Raw genomic sequence first — 21,471 nt, 5'->3', positions numbered from 1 at the left:
CATAACACATTAAACAATACAATAAAAAATATATATACACTACATTAAGCTAAACCAAAAGAACAATAAAACCAAGGGCGGGCCACATGAACACTAGGTTAAAAACTCGGGGTGAAAAAGGAAATATGAGTAAAATCCACAGAGAACAGGGTCATAAAGTAGTGGTGCAATCTGGAGGACAGATATTGAAGGAGAGCAGCAAAAGGGATGTATGTAGTAATTACTCTCCAAAAGCACAACGGAAGAGCCATAATAATAATAATGGTTGTAAGAGAGAAGAGACCCCTTGGGTCATTTAGCCCAACCCCCTTCTGCCCTTGTGCCGTGGGGGCCGGATAAATGGCTTCGATGGGCCGTATCCGGCCCCCGGGCCTTAGTTTGGGGACCCCTGGTCTAATGTATGTTGTTTGTCTGTTGGCATTGAATGTTTGCCATATAGGTGTTCATTGTAATCCGCCCTGAGTCCCCTTCGAGGTGAGAAGGGCGGAATATAAATACTGTAAATAAATAAATAAATTGCAGCATTCACTAGCCTCAAACAGACAAGAGTTTTTTCCCCACATCCTAGACATTATTCCACATATATATAAACCCCACTTGCTTAGTTTCCAAAAGATCTCACAACCACAGATGTGGGCGAAACGTCAGGAGAGAATGCTTCCGGAATATTTGGGGATCGTCGCCCCTCTTGGGGATTTTTAATGCTGCTCTATCCCTCTCTGCCTTTCTGTTTAGTTAAAATGTCAAATGCAATGCAGGGACTTTAAGCTCTCCGGCCACCGGAATCACAAAGGCAAAGCAAACAGCTTTATCCTTGCTCCCCGGCTTGGAAGAACAAGTCAAAATAGCTCTGCAGCCAACCGAGAAACAGGCCAATTCATCCCCGAAAACCCGCTCAGAACAACACAGCAATGAGTCAGCTTTGCCCTCTCATCCGATCTCCCTTTTTCAATGGGATGTTGGAGTTGCTCAGGTCCATCCTCTTGAAATATTTCAGCAGAGATCCCATCAGGTCCACTGCCTTTGTTATTTTTTTAGTTGGCTTCAGTATAAGACCTAAAGAGTTCATAATACCTATAGTAATAGTAATAATAATAATGTGTTGTCGAAGGCTTTCATGGCCAGAGTCACTGGGTTGCTGTGAGTTTTCCGGGCTGTATGGCTATCTACCGGAAGCATTTTCTCCTGACGTTTCGCCCACATCTATGACGGGCATACTCATATATCTGTGGAATGATGTCCAGGGTGGGAAAAAGTACTCTTGTCTGTTTGAGGCAAGTGTGAATGCTGCAATCGGCATTATTCTAATCATTATTCTCATCTTCTTCAATGTAAATGTGCTTATGTATCCTTTTAATAATAATAGAGTAAAATAATACATGTAATAATAATAATAATAAATACAGGAAAATAGTACAAGTAATAATAAATAGAGTAAAATAATAAATGCAATAATAATAATAATAAATGCAGGAAAATAATACAAGTAATAATAATAGAGTAAAATAATACATGTAATAATAATAATAATAAATGCAGGAAAATAATACAAGTAATAATAAATAGAGTAAAATAATAAATGCAATAATAATAATAATAAATACAGGAAAATAATACAAGTAATAATAATAGAGTAAAATAATACATGTAATAATAATAATAATAAATACAGGAAAATAATACAAGTAATAATAAATAGAGTAAAATAATAAATGCAATAATAATAATAAATACAGGAAAATAATACAAGTAATAATAAATAGAGTAAAATAATACATGTACTAATAATAATAATAATAATAATAATAATAATAATAATAATAATAAATACAGGAAAATAATACAAGTAATAATAATAGAGTAAAATAATACATGTAATAATAATAATAATAAATGCAGGAAAATAATACAAGTAATAATAAATGGAGTAAAATAATAAATGCAATAATAATAATAATAAATACAGGAAAATAATACAAGTAATAATAATAGAGTAAAATGATACATGTAATAATAATAATAATAATAAATACAGGAAAATAATACAAGTAATAATAATAGAGTAAAATAATACATGTAATAATAAATACAGTAAAATAATAAATGCAATAATAATAATAATAATAAATACAGGAAAATAATACAAGTAATAATAATAGAGTAAAATAATACATGTAATAATAATAATAATAAATACAGGAAAATAATATAAGTAATAATAAATAGAGTAAAATAATAAATGCAATAATAATAATAAGATCAGAGTGAAATAATAAATGTACAGTAGAGTCTCACTTATCCAACATAAATGGGCCGGCAGAACGTTGGATAAGTGAATATGTTGGATAATAAGGAGGGATTAAAGAAAAGCCTATTAAACATCAAATTAGGTTATGATTTTACAAATTAAGCACCAAAACATCATGTTATACAACAAATTTGACAGAAAAAGTAATTCAATACGTAGTAATGCTATGTAGTAATTACTGTATTTACGAATTTAGCACCAAAATATCACGATGTTTTGAAATCATTGACTACAAAAATGCGTTGGATAATCCAGAACGTTGGATAAGCGAATGTTGGACTTTACTGTATTAATAATAATATAATAAAAATAGAGTAAAATAAATAGTAGCAACAATAATAGACAAAAATAATAAATGTAATAATACCAATAATAATAGAGAAAAATAATAAATGTACCATATATTCTCGAGTATAAGCTGACCCAAATATAAGCCAACCAGGACCCTCACCCGAGTATAAGCCGAGGGGGGCTTTTTCAGTCTTTAAAAAAGGGTTGAAAAACTAGGCTTATACTCAAGTATATACAGTATTATTATATTATTACATTCACATTTGCCTGTTTTCCAACAGACCTCACAGCCTCTGAAGATGCCTGTCATAGAGGTGGGCAAAAAGTCAGGAGAGAATGCTTCTGGAACATGGCCATACAGCCCAGATCTAGGAGTCTCAGTCAAGTGCGAGATGAACGTGAGCCAAGAGTGTGATGCTGCGGTGCAAAAGGCCAATGCGATTCTAGGCTGCGTCGATAGGAGTCTAATATGTAGCATTATTCTGCCTGATTCTGCTTTGATTCCTTCAACTTTGGAAAGGGACGGGACCCTGCCAATAATCCTGCGGTTGGTCTTGGGGCCTCAGTGGGCTTTCCTGCCCCACGGCTAAGCCCTTCTTAGTCTCCTCACAAGGCCTTTATTTCTTTCTGGCTTTTTCTCGCCGGCTCAGGAATGCGTAGGGTCCGGATTACCATCCCCATCATGCAAAAGGATCAGCCCATGCCCGACTGAGCCTTCAGCTCTGTGCAACAACAACAAGGGGATTCTTTTCTTTCTTTCTTTCTTTCTTTTTTTCTTTCTTTCTTTCTTTCTTTCTTTTTTTCTAATTGGAACAGGACTTTGGCGGCGGCAAAAGGAAAGGTCTAGCAAACACACTTAGCATTAGAAAAGGTGCTTTGGGGACACGGGACTGTGTGTGCAAGCGAGCGAGAGAGGCCTGGAAGAAGCAGGAGAACGTGAAACCCACAATGGCTTTGTATGGAAGGAGAAGTCTTGGGAGGGACCCCAGAGGTCATCTAGTCCAACCCCCTTTCTACCAGGCAGGAGGACACCATCAGCCCTCCCGACAGATGACCATCCAGTTCATGCTTCCAAACGTCCAGGGAAGGAATCATAGAATTACAAAGTTGGGAGAGACCCTTAGAGGTCATCTAGTCCAACCCCCTTTCTACCAGACAGGAGGACACCATCAAAGCCCTCCCGACAGATGGCCATCAGCTTCTGCTTCACAACATCCAGGGAAGGAATAATAGAATTATAGAATTGGGAGAGACCCTTAGAGATCATCTAGTCCAACTACTTTTCAACCAGGCAGGAGAACACCATCAAAGCCCTCCTAACAGATTACCATACAGCTTCTGCTTCACAACATCCAGGGAAGGAATCATACAATTATAGAATTGGGAGAAACTCTTAGAGGTCATCTAGTCCAACCCTCTTTCTACCAGGCAGGAGGACACCATCAAAGCCCTCCCGACAGATGGCCATCCAGCTTCTGCTTCACAGCATCCACGGAAGAAAGCATAGAAATTTCACAGCATCCAGGGAAGGAATCATAGAATTATAAAGTTGGGAGAGACTCTTAGAGGTCATCTAGTCCAACCCCCTTTCAACCAGGCAGGAGGATATCATCAGCCCTCCCGACAGATGGCCATCCAGCTTCTGCTTCACAACATCTAGGGAAGGAATCATAGAATTATAAAGTTGGGAGAGACTCTTAGAGGTCATCTAGTCCAACCCTCTTTCTACCAGGCAGGAGGATGTCATCAAAGCCCTCCCGACAGATGGCCATCCAGCTTCTGCTTCACAACATCCAGGGAAGGAATCATAGAATCATAGAATTGGGAGAGACCCTTAGAGGTCTTCTAATCCAACTACTTTTCTACCAGGCAGGAGGATATCATCAAAGCCCTCCCGACAGATGGCCATCCAGCCTCTGCTTCAAAACGTCCAAGGAAGGAATCATAGAATTATAAAATTGGGAGATACCCTTAGAGGTAATCTAGTCCAACCCTCTTTCTACCAGGTAGGACACCATCAAAGCCCTCCTAACAGATGACTATCCAGCTTCTACTGCACAACATGCAGGGAACGATACATAAAATTATAAAGTTGGGAGAGACGTCCAGGATTCATCTAGTCCAACCCCTTTTCTCCCAGGACACTATCAAAGCCCTCCTAACAGATGGCCATCCAGCTTCTGCTTCGAATCCTCCAGAAAAGGAGCCTCCAATGGACTCCCAGGAAGCATAAGGACTCTGGATATCAGCAGAGCGTGAGGATGATCCGGCATGGCTCGGAACCCACCAAATAATCTTCCTTTCCATCCGACTCAGTGGAGTTGGCTCCTCTTTCTTGCTGGCGAAGCCCACGGCCACCAGAAACAATGGCGAGAAGGGAGGTCAGCTCGGGTCGTGGCCTCCCACCCCATAAACGGCTCCCGAGGGCCTGAAATGCACAAAGGTCCTGCAGCGGAAGGATCCCAAATCCCATTGACGCCTGAAAATGTGCACAAACTGTTGATTCTTCTCCCTTTAGGCAGAAATGTTCACTCTGGCACAGACAGCACTTTTCTATACAAAACAAATCTGAATTTTGCACAGAATAAGCCCCAGACTGCAACAAGGCTCATCGGTCCAGGATTCTTCTTGTAACGGTTCCTTTTGTTCGAGGACAATTTCTCCTAGATGTTCTGTTTTTCCTCCACCACAGACACCCCAGTGTTCCTTACTCTCTCCATTGGTGTGGAATTATTATATATTTATTATTTATTTCCATCATTTTTATGCCGCCCTTCTCACCTGAAAGGACTCAGGGCGGCTCACAATCTAGCAAATTCAATGCAAAATACAGTACAAAAATAAAACATAACAATTAAAACAATCAATTTAAAATAATCCAATAAATACATTTAAAACAGTACAATAAAAATACTTAATCCATTCGTCCACATAAACCTTGCACATATGATCCCGCCCACTGCCTCTCCCATAACCCTTTCCTATTCTCTTCTATGGCACATAGTAAACAGCAACTGAACATACTAGAGAGGTTTGGAGAGAATTCAACATGATTTATAGGAGTTGTAGGTCCTGGGATGTATAGTTTGCCTACAATCTAAGAGCACTCTGAACTCCACCAATGATGGACCTGGAACTCACTTGGCACACAGAACCTTCACAACCAAGAAAAAAATCCTGGAGGTCTTTGGAGGGATTTAGAGGAGTTGAAGTATGCTGTTTACATTGTATTGTTTTGGGCATGGCCCCATGTAAGCCACCCCGAGTCCCCGTTGGGGAGATGGTGGCGGGGTATAAATAAAGTATTATTATTATTATTATTATTATTATTATTATTATTATTATTATTATTATTGTAAGTTCACCTCCATCCATGAACCCAAACAATGATGGATCTGGACCAAACTTGGCATGCAGACCCGATATGCCCACATTGGAATACTGGTGGGTTTGGAGGGGAATTGGCCTGGAGATTTTGGAGTTGTAGGTACTGGGATGTTTGCCTTCGGCAGCAAATAAAATCAGAGCAAGACTGATTGCGGACATTGCAGTCGACTGCGCCGGAGATGCTTTTATCTAGTTTTTAACATGACTGATATTTTATATTGGCTTTTTATCGGTTATATTTTGCAAGCTCTGTTTTATACTCCAGGCACTGTGCTTTTAACTGTGGAAGTTTACAGGATTTCTATAGATGCTTGGTTGATATTTTTACTTATGTTTTTTAAATGACTAATTTTCTACATTGGCATTTTACCGGTAATTGTGCAGTCCCCAGCACATGTTGCACTTGTGCTGCTGCACCACACAATGCATAGTTTGCATGTTCTGTTTTATCCTGCTTGCATCCTACTTTTAAGTGTTGGATTTTACAGTGTTTTGTATAGATGTTTGTTTGATGTTGTTTCTGTAAATGCATATGACCATTGGTCGGAGCATTAATAAATTGATTGATTGATTGATTGATTGATTGAAGGTACTGGGATGCATAGTTCACCTGCAATCAATGATCACTCTGAGCTCCACCACAAATGGAATTGGACCAAACTTGGCACACAGAGCCCACATGAAGAGCAAAATATACTGAAGGTCTTTGGGGAAAATTCACCTTGATTTGGGGGAGTTGTAGTTCACCTACATCCAGAGAGAACTGCGAACCCAAACACCGATGGATCTGGACCAAACTTGGCACACAGACCTGATATGCTAAAATTTAATAATTTGAGGAGTTTGGGGGGAACTGTCCTTCCTTTCTGGGAGTTGTAGTTCACCCACAACCAGGGAAACTGTCACCTCCACTGATGATGGACCTGGACCAGAATTGGCACCCAGAACCCTCTACTGGAGGGGTTTGAGGGGGCCCTGACTTGAGGGGCCTGACTATTTATTTATTTATTTACAGCATTTATATTCCACCCTTCTTTCTCACCCTGAAGGGGACTCAGGGCAGATCACATTACACATATAGGCAAACATTCAATGCCTTTCAACATAGACCAAAGACAAACAAACATAGGCTCAGAGCGGGCCTCGAACTCATGACCTCCTGGTCAGAGTGATTCATTGCAGTGATTCATTGCAGCTACTCTCCAGCCTGCGCCACAGCCCGAGCCCTACAGCCAGAGAGCACACTGAACCTCACCATGATTCTTCCAGTGCAAACTTGCCCAACATAACAAACTTTAAGTACGGATGAAGTTTTTCGGGGTTAACCTGGCATGATGTGAGTTATAGTTCACCCACCACCTGATGCATTTCATACAATTAAAAAATTGACTTTTTTAAATAACCTGGCCAACGCTGGGCACCCAAGCTAGTAGATAAACAATACTAGATTTCTTTTATTTCTCCTTACCTTCGTATGTCCAGTGAGAACCTGCAAAGGAAGAGAGACCAAAGTGAGGAGTCCATCTGCAACTTGAATTTGGGGCATTTATATTGCATTTAAAGAATCCCATTTGCAGAGCTTTGAGTGCGTATCATTGGAATGGCCTTCTTGCTCCATGTTGAAGTCCAAATTGTCAAATAGTTCTCTCCCTTTCTTTCCTTCCTTCCTTCCTTTCCTTCTTCCCTTGCTTTCCCTCATACACCTTCCCCCTCCATCTTTCTTTCCTTTCTCCGCCTTCCTTCCTCTTCCCTTCTATTTCTTTCTTCTTCGTCTTCCTTCATCTCTTCTTTCTTCCCTTCCTTTCTTTCACTTGACTCCCCTCGTACCTTTAAACCTTTCCCTTCCTTCTTTTTGTCTTTTTCTTTATTTCTCCTTTCTTTCTTTCTTTCTTTCTTTCTTTCTTTCTTTCTTTCTTTCTTTCTTTCTTTCTTTCTTTCTTTCTTTCTTTCTTTCTTTCTTTTCCCTCCCTTCCCCATACACCTTTCTTTCCCAGTAGCAGCAAAGAGGGCCACTCCACCTAGCAACAACCTTTGAGGTTCAGACAGGCTTTGACATAGATTGATAGATAGATAATCTATAGAAGGCCACTCCACCTAGCAACAGACTTTGAGGTTCACACAGACTTTGACATAGATTGATAGATAGATAATCTATAGAGGACCACTCCACCTAGCAACAGGCTTTGGGGTTCACACAGCCTTTGATGTACATGGATGGATGGATGGATGGATAGCCAGACAGACAAATAGATAATCTATAGAGGGCCACTCCACATAGCAACAACCTTTGATGTTCACACAGCCTTTGATGTGGATGGATGGATGGGTGGGTGGATGGATGGATAGCCAGACAGACAAATAGAGGGCCACTCCACCTAGCAACAGGCTTTGCGGTTCAGACAGACTTTGACATAGATGGATAGATAGATGATTGATAGATAGATAGATAGATAGATAGATAATCTATAGAGGGCCACTCCACCTAGCAACAGGCTTTGAGGTTCAGACAGTCTTTGATGTAGATGGATAGATAGATGGATGGATAGATAGATAGATAGATAGATGGATGGATGGATGGATGGATGGATGGATGGATAGAGACAGACAGACAGACAGATAAATAGATAATCTAGAAAGAGCCACTCCACCTAGCAACAGCCTTTGATGTTCAGCCAGCCTTCGATGTAGATGGATGGAAGGATGGACGGACTGAAGGACTGACAGATAATTTATAGAGGGCCACTCCACCTAGGCTTTGTGGTTCAGAGAGCCTTTGAGGTAGATAGATAGATAGACAGATAGATAGATGGATCTATAGAGGGCCACTCTACCTAGCAACGGGCTTTGTGGTGCAGACAGCCTTTGACATAGATGGATAGATAGCCCAATCTATCCCCTGCCTTCCTCTGAGGCCGAGAGAGTGTGACCCAGCAGGTTTCCCTGCTTGGGCAGAGTCCTTTTCGCTTTCCTTTTGGTGCTTCCTGCAGCCATTGCCTTCAGTGCATCCCCGACAAGGCCCTTTTGATTTGTTCTAACGGCTGGAAACATAACTTGGAGGGGAAACTGGAGCCCGAGGTGATTCAGAGGAGATAAGCGGATCCGAAATGTGTCCGGCTCTTTAAAAAGGGCAGCAGGTCCCAGGGCGGCCGAGATGTGATCTCTAGCAGGACAGACCGGTCCCTCTCTCTCTCTCTCTCTCTCTCTCTCTCTTGCTGTTGCTGCTAAATATATTCCAGTGAAGTAAAGGACAGAGTTCGCCCTGGACGAGATAAGAGAAGGGGGGGGGGGGGGGTTCTGTTCGCCCTATTTCTTTCCATTTGGAAAACATTTGGGGAAACAGAGGCAGCGGCCACCCCGAAAGGCCCACATGGTGACTTTGGGCAAATCTTCCCAAAGTTTGAGTGTTTGCGTGCTTGTTTTGAACAATTTCATGGAGTCATAAAGTTGGAAGGGAACCCAAGAGCCATCAATATGATTATAATCAATTATTATTATTATTATTATTATTATTATTATTATTATTATTATTATTATTATTTAATTATGACACAGCAAACAAGATAGACATGCTGGATTTCATATCACAAAAGCACAAGTCGAACACTTCCCAAGTGTCTAGGACTGTGTGATTTATTTTCGGATGATGTGCGCAGATCCCAGTCGGGTGGCCTTTTGCAGTTGGCAGATCGTGATTTTGTCAATGTCTATTGTTTCCAAATGCCGGCTGAGATCTTTTGGCACGGCACCCAGTGTGCCCATCACCACCGGGACCACCTGCACTGGTTTCTGCCAGAGTCTTTGAAGTTCAATCTTGAGGTCCTGATAGCGGCTGAGTTTTTCCTGTTGTTTTTCGTCAATGCGACTGTCACCTGGGATGGCAACATCAATGATCCAAACCTTTTTCCTTTCCACAACTGTGATGGCTGGTGTGTTGTGTTCCAGAACTTTGTCAGTCTGGATTCGGAAGTCCCACAGTATCTTTGCGTGCTCATTTTCCAATACTTTTGCAGGTTTGTGATCCCACCAGTTCTTTGCTGCTGGGAGGTGGGACTTGAGGCATAAGTTCCAATGAATCATTTGGGCCACATAGTTGTGCCTCTGTTTGTAGTCTGTCTGTGCGATTTTCTTACAGCAGCTGAGGATATGATCAATGATTTCGTCAGCTTCCTTGCACAGTCTGCATTTTGAGTCACTGGCTGATTTTTCGATCTTGGCCTTAATTGCATTTGCTGTTGTTGTTGTTGTTGTTGTTGTTGTTGTTGTTGTTCTTATTATTATTATTATTATTATTATTATTATTATTATTATGCAGTCATGCTGGCAACATGACCTTGGAGGTGTCTACAGACAACGCTGGCTCTTCAGCTTAGAAATGGAGATGAGCACCAACCCCCGGACACAACGTTTACCTTTACCATTATTATTGTTGTTGTTGTTGTTGGGTTGCTGTGATTTATTATCAAAGATTATTATTATTAATAATAATAATCACTGGGTTGCTGTGAGTATTCCAGGCTGCATTACCATGTTCCAGATGCACTCTCTCCTGACGAAACATCTATGGCAGGCATCCTCAGAAGTTGTGAGGTTTCTCCATACCTCACAACCTCTGAGGATGCCTGCCATAGATGTGGGCAAAACGTCAGGAGAAAATACTTCTAGAACATGGCCATACAGCCCGGAAAACATACAACAACCCTGTGATCCCGGCCATGATAGCCTTCGACAACGCAAGTGTGAATGTTGCCATTGATTAGCACTGAATGGCCTTGCAGATTCAAAGCCTGGCTGCTTCTTGCCTGGGGGAATCCTTTGTTGCGAGGTGTTAGCTGGCCCTGATTGTTTCCTGACTAGATTTCCCTTGTTTTCTGAGTGTTGTTCTTTATAGTAATCATGATTATTATCTAATATTATTAGTATTACAGTAGAGTCTCACTTATCCAACACTCGCTTATCCAACGTTCTGGATTATCCAACGCATTTTTGTAGTCAATGTTTTCAATACATCGTGATATTTTGGTGCTAAATTCGTAAATACATTAATTGCAACATAACATTACTGCGTATTGAACTATTTTTTTCTGTCCAATTTGTTGTATAACATGATGTTTTGGTACTTAATTTGTAAAATCATAACCTAATTTGATGTTTAATAGGCTTTTCCTTAATCCCTCCTTATTATCCAACATATTCGCTTATCTGACATTCTGCCGGCCCGTTTATGTTGGATAAGTGAGACTCTACTGTATTATTATGGAAATTATAGAGCTGGAAGGGACCTCAAAAGCCATTCCCTCTGCAAGGCAGGAAGACACCATCAAAGTCCTCCTGACAGATGGCCACGCAGCCTCTGCTTCAATACCTGTACCTACCTACCTACCTATCCCAGGAAGATAGATGTATATACAGATAAATAGTATCTATATATCTCTGGTATCTCTTCCATAGTTGGAAGCGATACCAGGGATGATCTAGTCCAACACTATTCTGCTAGACATGAAGACACCATCAAAGCTCTCCTTACAGATGACCATCTAGCCTCTACTTGAAGACATCTCTGTACCTACCTACCTACCTAACTACCTATCGAACTCCCAGGAAGCTAGACAGATAGAATCATAGTTGGAAGAGATCCCAGAGGTCATCCAGTCTAACCCCATTCTTCCAGGCATGAAGATACCATCAAAGCCCTCCTGACAGATGGCCATCCATCCTCTTTGTAAAGACATCTATCTATCCATCCATCCATCCATCCATCAACTTCCCAGGCAGATAGATAGAATTATAGTTGGAAGAGATCCCAAAGATCTTCCAGGCTTGAAGACAACATCAAAGCCCTCCTAACAGATGGCCATCCAGCCTGTAGGTATCTATCTATCTATCTACCAGCCTCCCAGGAAGATAGGTAGATAGAATCTTAGTTGGAAGAGATCCCAAAGATCATCTAGTCCAATGCTATTCTTCCAGGCTTGAAGACACCATCAAAACCCTCCCAACAGATGACCATCCAGCATCTACTTAAAGACATCCACCCATCTATCTATCTACCTACTGGCCACTCAGGAAAATAGATAGATAGAATCATAGTTGGAAGAAATCCCAAAGGTCATGCAGTCCAACTCCATTCTTTCAGGTTTGAAGACACCATCAAAGCCCTCTCAACAGATGACCATCCAGACTCTTAAAGATACGTATCTATTTATCTATCTATCTACCTACCTACCGGCCTCTTAGGAAGATAGATAGATAGTTGGAAGAGATCCCAAGGGTCACCCAGTCCAACCCCATTCTTCCAGGCTTGAAGACGCCATCAAAACCCTCCCGACAGGTGGCCATCCAGCCCGAAAACCTCCAGGGAATGGTTCAGAGGTAGCTTATTCTACTCTTGCTCAGCTCTAATGCTGAGCTCTAATGCTCAGAATGTTCTTATTAATATTTAAACTGAATCTTTTTCTCCTGCTTTGCTTCTCTTTGCAGAGGCTTCGATCAAGAGAACGGTCTTTCCAGTGGGTTGAAGCTGGAGGAGGAAGGTTAGATTTGTGTCTGTGTGACCTTCCTGTTTACACTGGAGGAATGTCAACAGGAAGGTGTCAGCTGGGAATCCGACTTGCACAACAGGTGGAATGGACTCTTATCCATAAAAGTATCGTCTGTAGGAACATCTTATCTATTTTAAGTTCTTTCTAACGTTCAGGTGGAATCTCTTTTCCTGCCATTGGGATCCATGGCTTCCTTGTGACTAGTCTCCGGGTGGAAGATAGATAAAATGATAGACATATAGACAGATTGATAAGTAGATAGAAGATCAGTGGACCCCTGAACAGATAGATCTATAGACAAAAAGAGAGATGGATTGATGCATGGATCACTGGATAGATAGACAGACAGACAGACAGACAGATAGCTGGGTGGATAGATAGATAGATAGATAGATAGATAGATAGATAGATAGATAGATAGATAGATAGATAGATAGATTGATAGATAGACAGACAGACAGACAGACAGACAGACGGGTGGGTGGATAGATAGATGGATGGATGGACGGACGGACGGACAGACAGACAGACAGATAGCTGGGTGGATAGATGGATGGATGGATGGATAGATAGATAGATAGATAGATAGATAGATAGATAGATAGATAGATAGATAGATAGACAGACAGACAGACAGACAGACAGATAGCTGAGTGGATAGATAGATAGATAGATAGATAGATAGATAGATAGATAGATAGATAGATAGATAGATAGATGGATGGATGGATGGATGGATGGATGGATGGATGGATGGATGGATGGATGGATGGATGGATGGATAGATAGATAGATAGATAGATAGATAGATAGATAGATAGATAGATAGATAGATAGATAGATAGACAGACAGACAGACAGACAGCTGGGTGGATAGATAGATAGATAGATAGATAGATAGATAGATAGATAGATAGATAGATAGATAGATAGATAGATAGATAGATAGATAGACAGACAGACAGACAGATAGTGGGTGGATGGATGGATGGATGGATGGATGACTGGATATTGCCAAGAAATCCTCATGATATAGATTCTCGTTAGGATCAATGTATGTCGGAAACAAAGGCACACAAAAAACCACAAAGCCGGTTCAGCCCATTGCATCCGAATATCACCGTCAAAAGCTGGCCCTGCTCTTTTCCCCTCATTCCTGAATTATCTATGTAACTATCTATCTATTTTCCATCCATCCAACAATCCATATGTCTGCCTGTAAATCCATCCATCAATTCATTTATCTATCTTTCTATCAATCTATCCACCCATCCGTCTATCTGTCTATCCATTCATCTGTCCATTCATCTATAACCAATGATCCATCCATCTATCCAACAATCCATTCATCTGTCTATCTGTCTGTCTGTCCATTCAACTATCTAACCAATGATCCATCCATCCATCTATCCAACAATCCATTCATCCGTCTATCTGTCTGTCTGTCCATTCAACTATCTAACCAATGATCCATCCATCCATCTATCCAACAATCCATTCATCTATCTCTGTCTATCTGTCCATTCATCTGTCTATCCAATGATGCATCCATCCATCTATCCATCCATCCATCCATCCATCCATCTATACAACAGTTCATTCCTCTAGCCATCTGTCTGTCAATTCATCTGTCTATCCAATGATCCATCCATCTTTCCAACAATCCACTCATCTATATATCTGTCTGTCTGTCTGTCCATTCATCTGTCTGTTCAATGATCCATCCATCCATCTATACAACAATCCATTCATCTATATACAGTAGAGTCTCACTTATCCAACACTCGCTTATCCAACATTCTGGATTATCCAACGCATTTTTGTAGTCAATGTTTCAAATATATTGTGATATTTTGGTGCTAAAATCATAAATACAGTAATTACTACATAACATTACTGTGTATTGAACTACTTTTTCTGTCAAATTTGTTGTCTAACATGATGTTTTGGTGCTTAATTTGTAAAATCATTACCTAATTTAATGTTTAATAGGCTTTTCCTTAATCTCTCCTTATTATCCAACATATTCGCTTATCCAACGTTCTGCCGGCCCGTTTACGTTGGATAAGCGAGACTCTACTGTATCTGTCTGTCTATCCATCCGCCTATGTATCTATCCAATGATCCATCCATCTATCCAACGATCCCTTGATCTATATATCTGTCTGTCTGTCTGTCTGTCTGTCTGTCTGTCTGTCCATCTATCTATCCAATGGTCCATCCATCCATCTATCCAACAGTCCACTCATCTATCCATCTGTCTGTCCAGTCATCTATCCAATGATCCATCCATCCATCTTTCCAACAATCCACTCATCTATATATCTGTCTGTGTGTCTGTTCATTCATCTGTCTATCCAATGATCCATCCATCCATCTATACAACAATCCATTCATCTATATATCTGTCTGTCTATCCATCCATCTATCTATCTATCCAATGATCCATCCATCTATCCAATGATCCATTAATCTATCTATCTGTCTGTCTGTCCATCTATCTATCCAATGATCCATCCATCCAACAGTCCATTCATCTATCCATCTGTCTGTCCATTCATCTATCTATCCAATGATCCATCCATGCATCTATCCAACAGTCCACTCATCTATCCATCTGTCTGTCCATTCATCTATCTATCAAACGATCCATCTTTCCAACAATCCACTCATCTATATGTCTGTCTGTCTGTTCATTCATCTGTCTATCCAATGATTCATCCATCTATCCAACGATCCATTCATCTATCTGTTGTCTGTCTGTCCATTTATCTATCCAATGATCTATCCATATATCCATTCATGTTTCTATCTGTCTTTCTGTCCATTCATCCTAACCAATGCTCCATCCATCCATCTATCCAACACTCCATTTGTCTGCCTGTCTGCCTGTCTGTCTATCCAATGATCCATCCATCCATCTATCCAACAATGCATTCAACTATCTGTCTGTCTGCCCGTTCATCTGTCTATCTAATGATCCATCCATCCATCTATCCAACAATCCATTCGTCAGGAGAGAATACTTCTGGAACATGGCCATACAGCCCGGAAAATATACAACAACCCTGTGATCCCAGCCATGAAATCCTTCGACAAGACAATCCATTTGTCTGTCTTTCTGTCTGTCCATTCATCTATCTAATGATCCATCCAGTGAGCTATTCTTCAGTAACACTCCCTATCTCTTTCGATCTGTCTCTGTTGAGAAACGTCCTGTATGGAGAAAACAAAATAATAATAATAATAATAATAATAATAATAATAATAATAATAATAATGATGATGCAGTGAATGATGAATGGACAGAAAAACAAGAAAACGCATGACCATTCATCATTCCCTGCACCCTCACAGTGATGTTGACTGGCTATATCTGCCTAGAAGATCAGGGGGCAGAGGACTCTTGCAAGTAAAACAAGCAGTCAAAGAAGAAGAACATGCCCTGGCAGAATATGGAAAGCAAAGTGAAGAACCTGCTTTGATTGAAGTCAAAAATCAGAAACCCCTGAAAGCACAGCAGACAAAAAAAACCAGTACAAGAAAACCACACTACAAACTAGAGCTGACAGCTGGCACAACAAAACATTGCATGGAAAGTTCCTTGACAAAATTGAAGGAAAAGCTGACAAGGAGAAGACCTGGCTCTGGCTCACAAATGGGACCCTGAAGAAGGAGACACAAGGCCTGATCCTTGCAGCCCAGGAGCAAGACATCAGGACAAAGGCCATTAAGGCCAAGATCGAAAAATCAGCTGATGACCCAAAATGCAGACTGTGCAAGGGAACCGGCGAAACCATGGATCATATCCTCAGCTGCTGTAAGAAAATCGCACAGACAGACTACAAACAGAGGCACAACTATGTGGCCCAAATGATTCATTGGAACTTATGCCTCAAGGACCACCTCCCAGCAGCAAAGAACTGGTGGGATCACAAACCTGCAAAAGTATTGGAGAATTAACATGCAAAAATACTGTGAGACTTCCGAATCCAGACTGACAAAGTTCTGGAACACAACACACCAGACATCACAGTTGTGGAAAAGAAAAAGATTTGGATCATTGATGTTGCCATCCCATGTGACAGTCGCATTGACTAAAAACAACAGGAAAACCTCAGCCGCTATCAGGACCTCAAGACTGAACTTCAAAGACTCTGGCAGAAACCAGTGCAGGTGGTCCCGGTGGTGATGGGCACACTGGGTGCCGTTCCAAAAGATCTCAGCCGGCATTTGGAAATAATAGACATTGACAAAATCACGATCTGCCAACTGCAAAAGGCCACCCGACTAGGATCTGCACGCATCATCCGAAAATACATCACACAGTCCTAGACACTTGGGAAGTTTTCGACTTGTGATTTTGTGATAAGAAATCCAGCATATCTATCTTTGTTTGCTGTGTCATACAATAATAATAATAATAATAATAATAATACATCACACAGTCCTAGACACTTGGGAAGTGTTCAACATGTGATTTTGTGATATGAAATCCAGCATATCTATCTTTGTTGTGTCATAAAATAATAATAATAATAATAATAATAATAATAATAATAATAATACATCACACAGTCCTAAATGCTTGGGAAGTGTTCGACTTGTGATTTTGTGATAAGAAATCCAGCATATCTATCTTTGTTTGCTGTGTCATACAATAATAATAATAATAATAATAATAATAATAATAATAATAATACATCACACAGTCCTAGACACTTGGGAAGTGTTCAACATGTGATTTTGTGATATGAAATCCAGCATATCTATCTTTGTTGTGTCATAAAATAATAATAATAATAATAATAATAATAATAATAATAATAATAATAATACATCACACAGTCCTAAATGCTTGGGAAGTGTTCGACTTGTGATTTTGTGATACGAAATCCAGCATATCTATCTTGTTTGCTGTGTCATAAAATAATAATAATAATAATAATAATAATAATAATAATAATAATAATAAATCACACAGTCCTAAATGCTTGGGAAGTGTTCGACTTGTGATACGAAATCCAGCATATCTATCTTGTTTGCTGTGTCATACAATAAATAATAATAATAATAACTTTACTTATATACCTCCCTATCTCCTCAAGGGACTCAGGGTGGTTTCCACCATGATAAATACAATACAATACACATATTAAACAAAACCAAAATCCCAACTAGTAGCCTCTTAGGGGCCGAAAAGAGGTCCAAGGAGGAGAAAGCCACAGTGTTGCTGCACACTTGCCCTGCGCTTCTAGCCAGACCCAAACATCCTTTTGTGCAAAATACACTTTGTCGCCTCTTTGGGGCAGAGGCCGAAAGGAACATTTCAAAAAGAGGACCAATGCTTTGCAAAAAAGAAAAAAGAAACCCTTTTAGGAAGGGCAGAGGAGAAAGCCCCAGTGTTTGCAAGCTTGGCCGGCGGCGTGAGCCAAACATCATTAATTTGGAACTGATGAGCTTTTCAAGAAAGAATAAAGGGTGATGTTTTCCTTCTCTGAGAAACCTTTGCCAGTCGCTGCCGCAGGGAAAGTGTCCCTTTCCACCCCGAAAACCAAGCTAGTTGCATCCAAATCATCCGAAAAAGAGCAACCCAGAAAGCAAAGGAGAAAAACAGGGGAACTTACCTCCGCTTGCAGCCAAATTTGGGGACAGGAGTTGGAAGAAGAGGAGAGCGAGGAACATCTTGGGATCAGAGATGGAAAGGAAGAGTTCCCAACTCCAAATAGGGGTTTTTTTCCCCTAATTGGTCTCCTTTGAGATGAAGCTCCAAAATACAATCTGATACAAACTCCAAAATACAATCTGATACAAACGCCAAAATATAATCTGATACAAACTCCAAAAAATTATCTGATACAAACTCCAAAATACAATCAATGCCACCAAGTTGATGGACCTATTATCCCCAACTTTGGACCCAAAAGTGGTGTCTGTTTTGGGTTTTTTGCCCTGCTCTGGTCTCTTGCAAATAGGGTTACTAACAAATGCCACCAGCAAATAGATCCCAACTTGCCCCTACTTTGTCCTCTCAAAGGTTGTCCTGAGGTCTAAACAAGACCCATTTGCCACCCAGGAAAACCCAAAGGAGAGAACTTTTTCCTCCTTTTAAGGTGGCTCCTGGCCCCAGAACGCCTTTGCCCGGCCACCGAGGTCCCTGCGCCTTAAATACCTCCATCCACTTGTCTCTGAGAGTCCCAACAGTGTTTGGACAGAGCAAAGGGGGGACCCAAGGGGGGTTGGCCTGGAATTTGGCCGCGGTTCAGAGCAGTGCCAGCCAAGCGCTCTCTCCCTCCGCAAAAGGCCACAGGCAGAAAGGAGAGGAGGGAGAGGCAGGAAGGGTGGCCTCGGGGTGTAGGATTGAGGGCAATGCCTGGGACTGGGGTCACCTTCCCACCAACTCCCTGGAATGCGTGATTCTTTGTGGCAAGAGTTCCTCTGAGCATACGCAGAGTGCAAAGCACACATTGCAATGGCGACCTCTTTCTCACCGACACCCTGGAATGTATAATCGTTCGTGGCAAGAGTTCCTCTGAGCATACGCAGAGTGCAAAGCACACATTGCAATGGGGATCTCTTTCTCACTGACTCCCTGGAATGTATAATCATTGGCAGCAAGAGTTCCTCTGAGCATACGCAGAGTGCAAAGCACACATTGCAATGAGGACCGCTTTCTCACCGACTCCCTGGAATGTGTAATCGTTCGTGGCAAGAGTTCCTCTGAGCATACGCAGAGTGCAAAGCACACATTGCAATGGGGATCTCTTTCTCACTGACTCCCTGGAATGTATAATCATTGGCAGCAAGAGTTCCTCTGAGCATACGCAGAGTGCAAAGCACACATTGCAATGAGGACCGCTTTCTCACCGACTCCCTGGAATGTGTAATCGTTCGTGGCAAGAGTTCCTCTGAGCATACGCAGAGTGCAAAGCACACATTGCAATGGGGATCTCTTTCTCACTGACTCCCTGGAATGTATAATCATTGGCAGCAAGAGTTCCTCTGAGCATACGCAGAGTGCAAAGCACACATTGCAATGAGGACCGCTTTCTCACCGACTCCCTGGAATGTGTAATCGTTCGTGGCAAGAGTTCCTCTGAGCATACGCAGAGTGCAAAGCACACATTGCAATGGGGATCTCTTTCTCACTGACTCCCTGGAATGTATAATCATTGGCAGCAAGAGTTCCTCTGAGCATACGCAGAGTGCAAAGCACACATTGCAATGAGGACCGCTTTCTCACCGACTCCCTGGAATGTATAATCATTGGCAGCAAGAGTTCCTCTGAGCATACGCAGAGTGCAAAGCACACATTGCAATGAGGACCGCTTTCTCACCGACTCCCTGGAATGTGTAATCGTTCGTGGCAAGAGTTCCTCTGAGCATACGCAGAGTGCAAAGCACACATTGCAATGGGGATCTCTTTCTCACCGACTCCCTGGAATGTATAATCATTGGCAGCAAGAGTTCCTCTGAGCATACGCAGAGTGCAAAGCACACATTGCAATGGGGATCTCTTTCTCACTGACTCCCTGGAATGTATAATCATTGGCAGCAAGAGTTCCTCTGAGCATACGCAGAGTGCAAAGCACACATTGCAATGGGGATCTCTTTCTCACTGACTCCCTGGAATGTATAATCATTCGTAGCAAGAGTTCCTCTGAGCATACACAGAGTGCAAAGCACACATTGCAATGGGGATCTCTTTCTCACCAACTCCCTGGAATGTGTGGTTCTTTGTGGCAAGAGTTCCTCTGAGCATACGCAGAGTGCAAAGCACACATTGCAATGAGGACCGCTTTCTCACCGACTCCCTGGAATGTGTAATCGTTCGTGGCAAGAGTTCCTCTGAGCATACGCAGAGTGCAAAGCACACATTGCAATGGGGATCTCTTTCTCACTGACTCCCTGGAATGTATAATCATTGGCAGCAAGAGTTCCTCTGAGCATACACAGAGTGCAAAGCACACATTGCAATGGGGATCTCTTTCTCACTGACTCCCTGGAATGTATAATCATTCGTAGCAAGAGTTCCTCTGAGCATACACAGAGTGCAAAGCACACATTGCAATGGGGATCTCTTTCTCACCAACTCCCTGGAATGTATAATTCTTCGTGGCAAGAGTTCCTCTGACCATATGCAGAGTGCAAAGCACAAAAAAGCACAAAAAAACAAGCCCAATGTTTAGGTTTCAAGAGAAGGTTTGCAACAGGGACCTCTTTCTCCCTGGAATGTATAACAGTTCATGGTGAGAGTTCCTCTAAGCATACGCAGAGTGCAAAGCACAAAGAAAAACAAGCCCAAGGTTTGGCTTTCAAGGGAATGTTTGCAGCTGGGGCCTCTTTCTCACCGACTCCCTGGAATGTGTGATTCTTTGTGGCAAGAGATCCTCTGAGCATACGCAGAGTGCAAAGCAAAACACCAAGCACAGGGTGTGAGTTTGAAGGGAATATTTGCAACCAGGGCCTATTTCCCATAGACTGCCTGGAATATATGATTGTTTGTTGCAAGAGTTCCTCTGAGCATATGCAGACTGCAAACTGCAAAACACCAAGACCACGATTTACATTTTAAGGGAATGTTTGCCACTATCCCACTGACTCCCTGGAATGTATGATTGTTCATGGTAAGAGTTTCTCTGAGCATATGCAGAGTGCAAAGCACAAAGGAAAACACCAAGCCCTGTTTCTCCGGCGAAGAGTTTATTTTTTTCAGAAACGGAATCTATATCTTGATGTCGACAAAGAGGCTTTGCCAAAGCCTTGGCCATAAGAGCGCAAACGAAAGGGACGATGACTCTCGGCCTTCAGCATCCCGTGAAATCAGACCCCACGGCAAAGAATATTTGGAAGGGCAGCAAGATCCTCGCCAGGACTCCTGGTTTAGCAAGAGATCTGGAAAGGAGACAAGACAGGAACACTTTCCCGTCTCTGGAATATTCGGAT

The 21,471-nt window shown here is 41.5% G+C and overlaps 1 protein-coding gene across 3 annotated transcripts in view; it reads right to left on the bottom strand.

The window, feature by feature from the left end:
• The window catches only part of ca14 (carbonic anhydrase 14), a 61,051-nt gene extending 42,313 nt beyond the window's left edge, over positions 1-18,738 (bottom strand). Inside the window, exons 1-2 of one of the 3 annotated variants that reach the window (XM_062964932.1) lie at positions 18,153-18,738; positions 7,455-7,475 (exon numbers count right to left, since the gene is read on the bottom strand). In XM_062964932.1, coding sequence (XP_062821002.1) covers positions 7,455-7,475; positions 18,153-18,210 — 79 coding nt within the window. In that variant the 5' untranslated portion in view covers positions 18,211-18,738. The remainder of the gene's footprint in view (positions 1-7,454; positions 7,476-18,152) is intronic. The other 2 variants (XM_062964935.1, XM_062964933.1) reach the window with 2 other exon arrangements.
• Between the last annotated feature and the right edge of the window lie 2,733 nt (positions 18,739-21,471).

This window comes from Anolis carolinensis, unplaced genomic scaffold (assembly GCF_035594765.1).
Source record: "Anolis carolinensis isolate JA03-04 unplaced genomic scaffold, rAnoCar3.1.pri scaffold_14, whole genome shotgun sequence".
In the NCBI taxonomy this organism is placed as follows: domain Eukaryota; kingdom Metazoa; phylum Chordata; class Lepidosauria; order Squamata; family Dactyloidae; genus Anolis; species Anolis carolinensis.
Note: the sequence above shows the minus strand (reverse complement) of the source record. Positions and strands in the feature narration are given on the sequence as shown.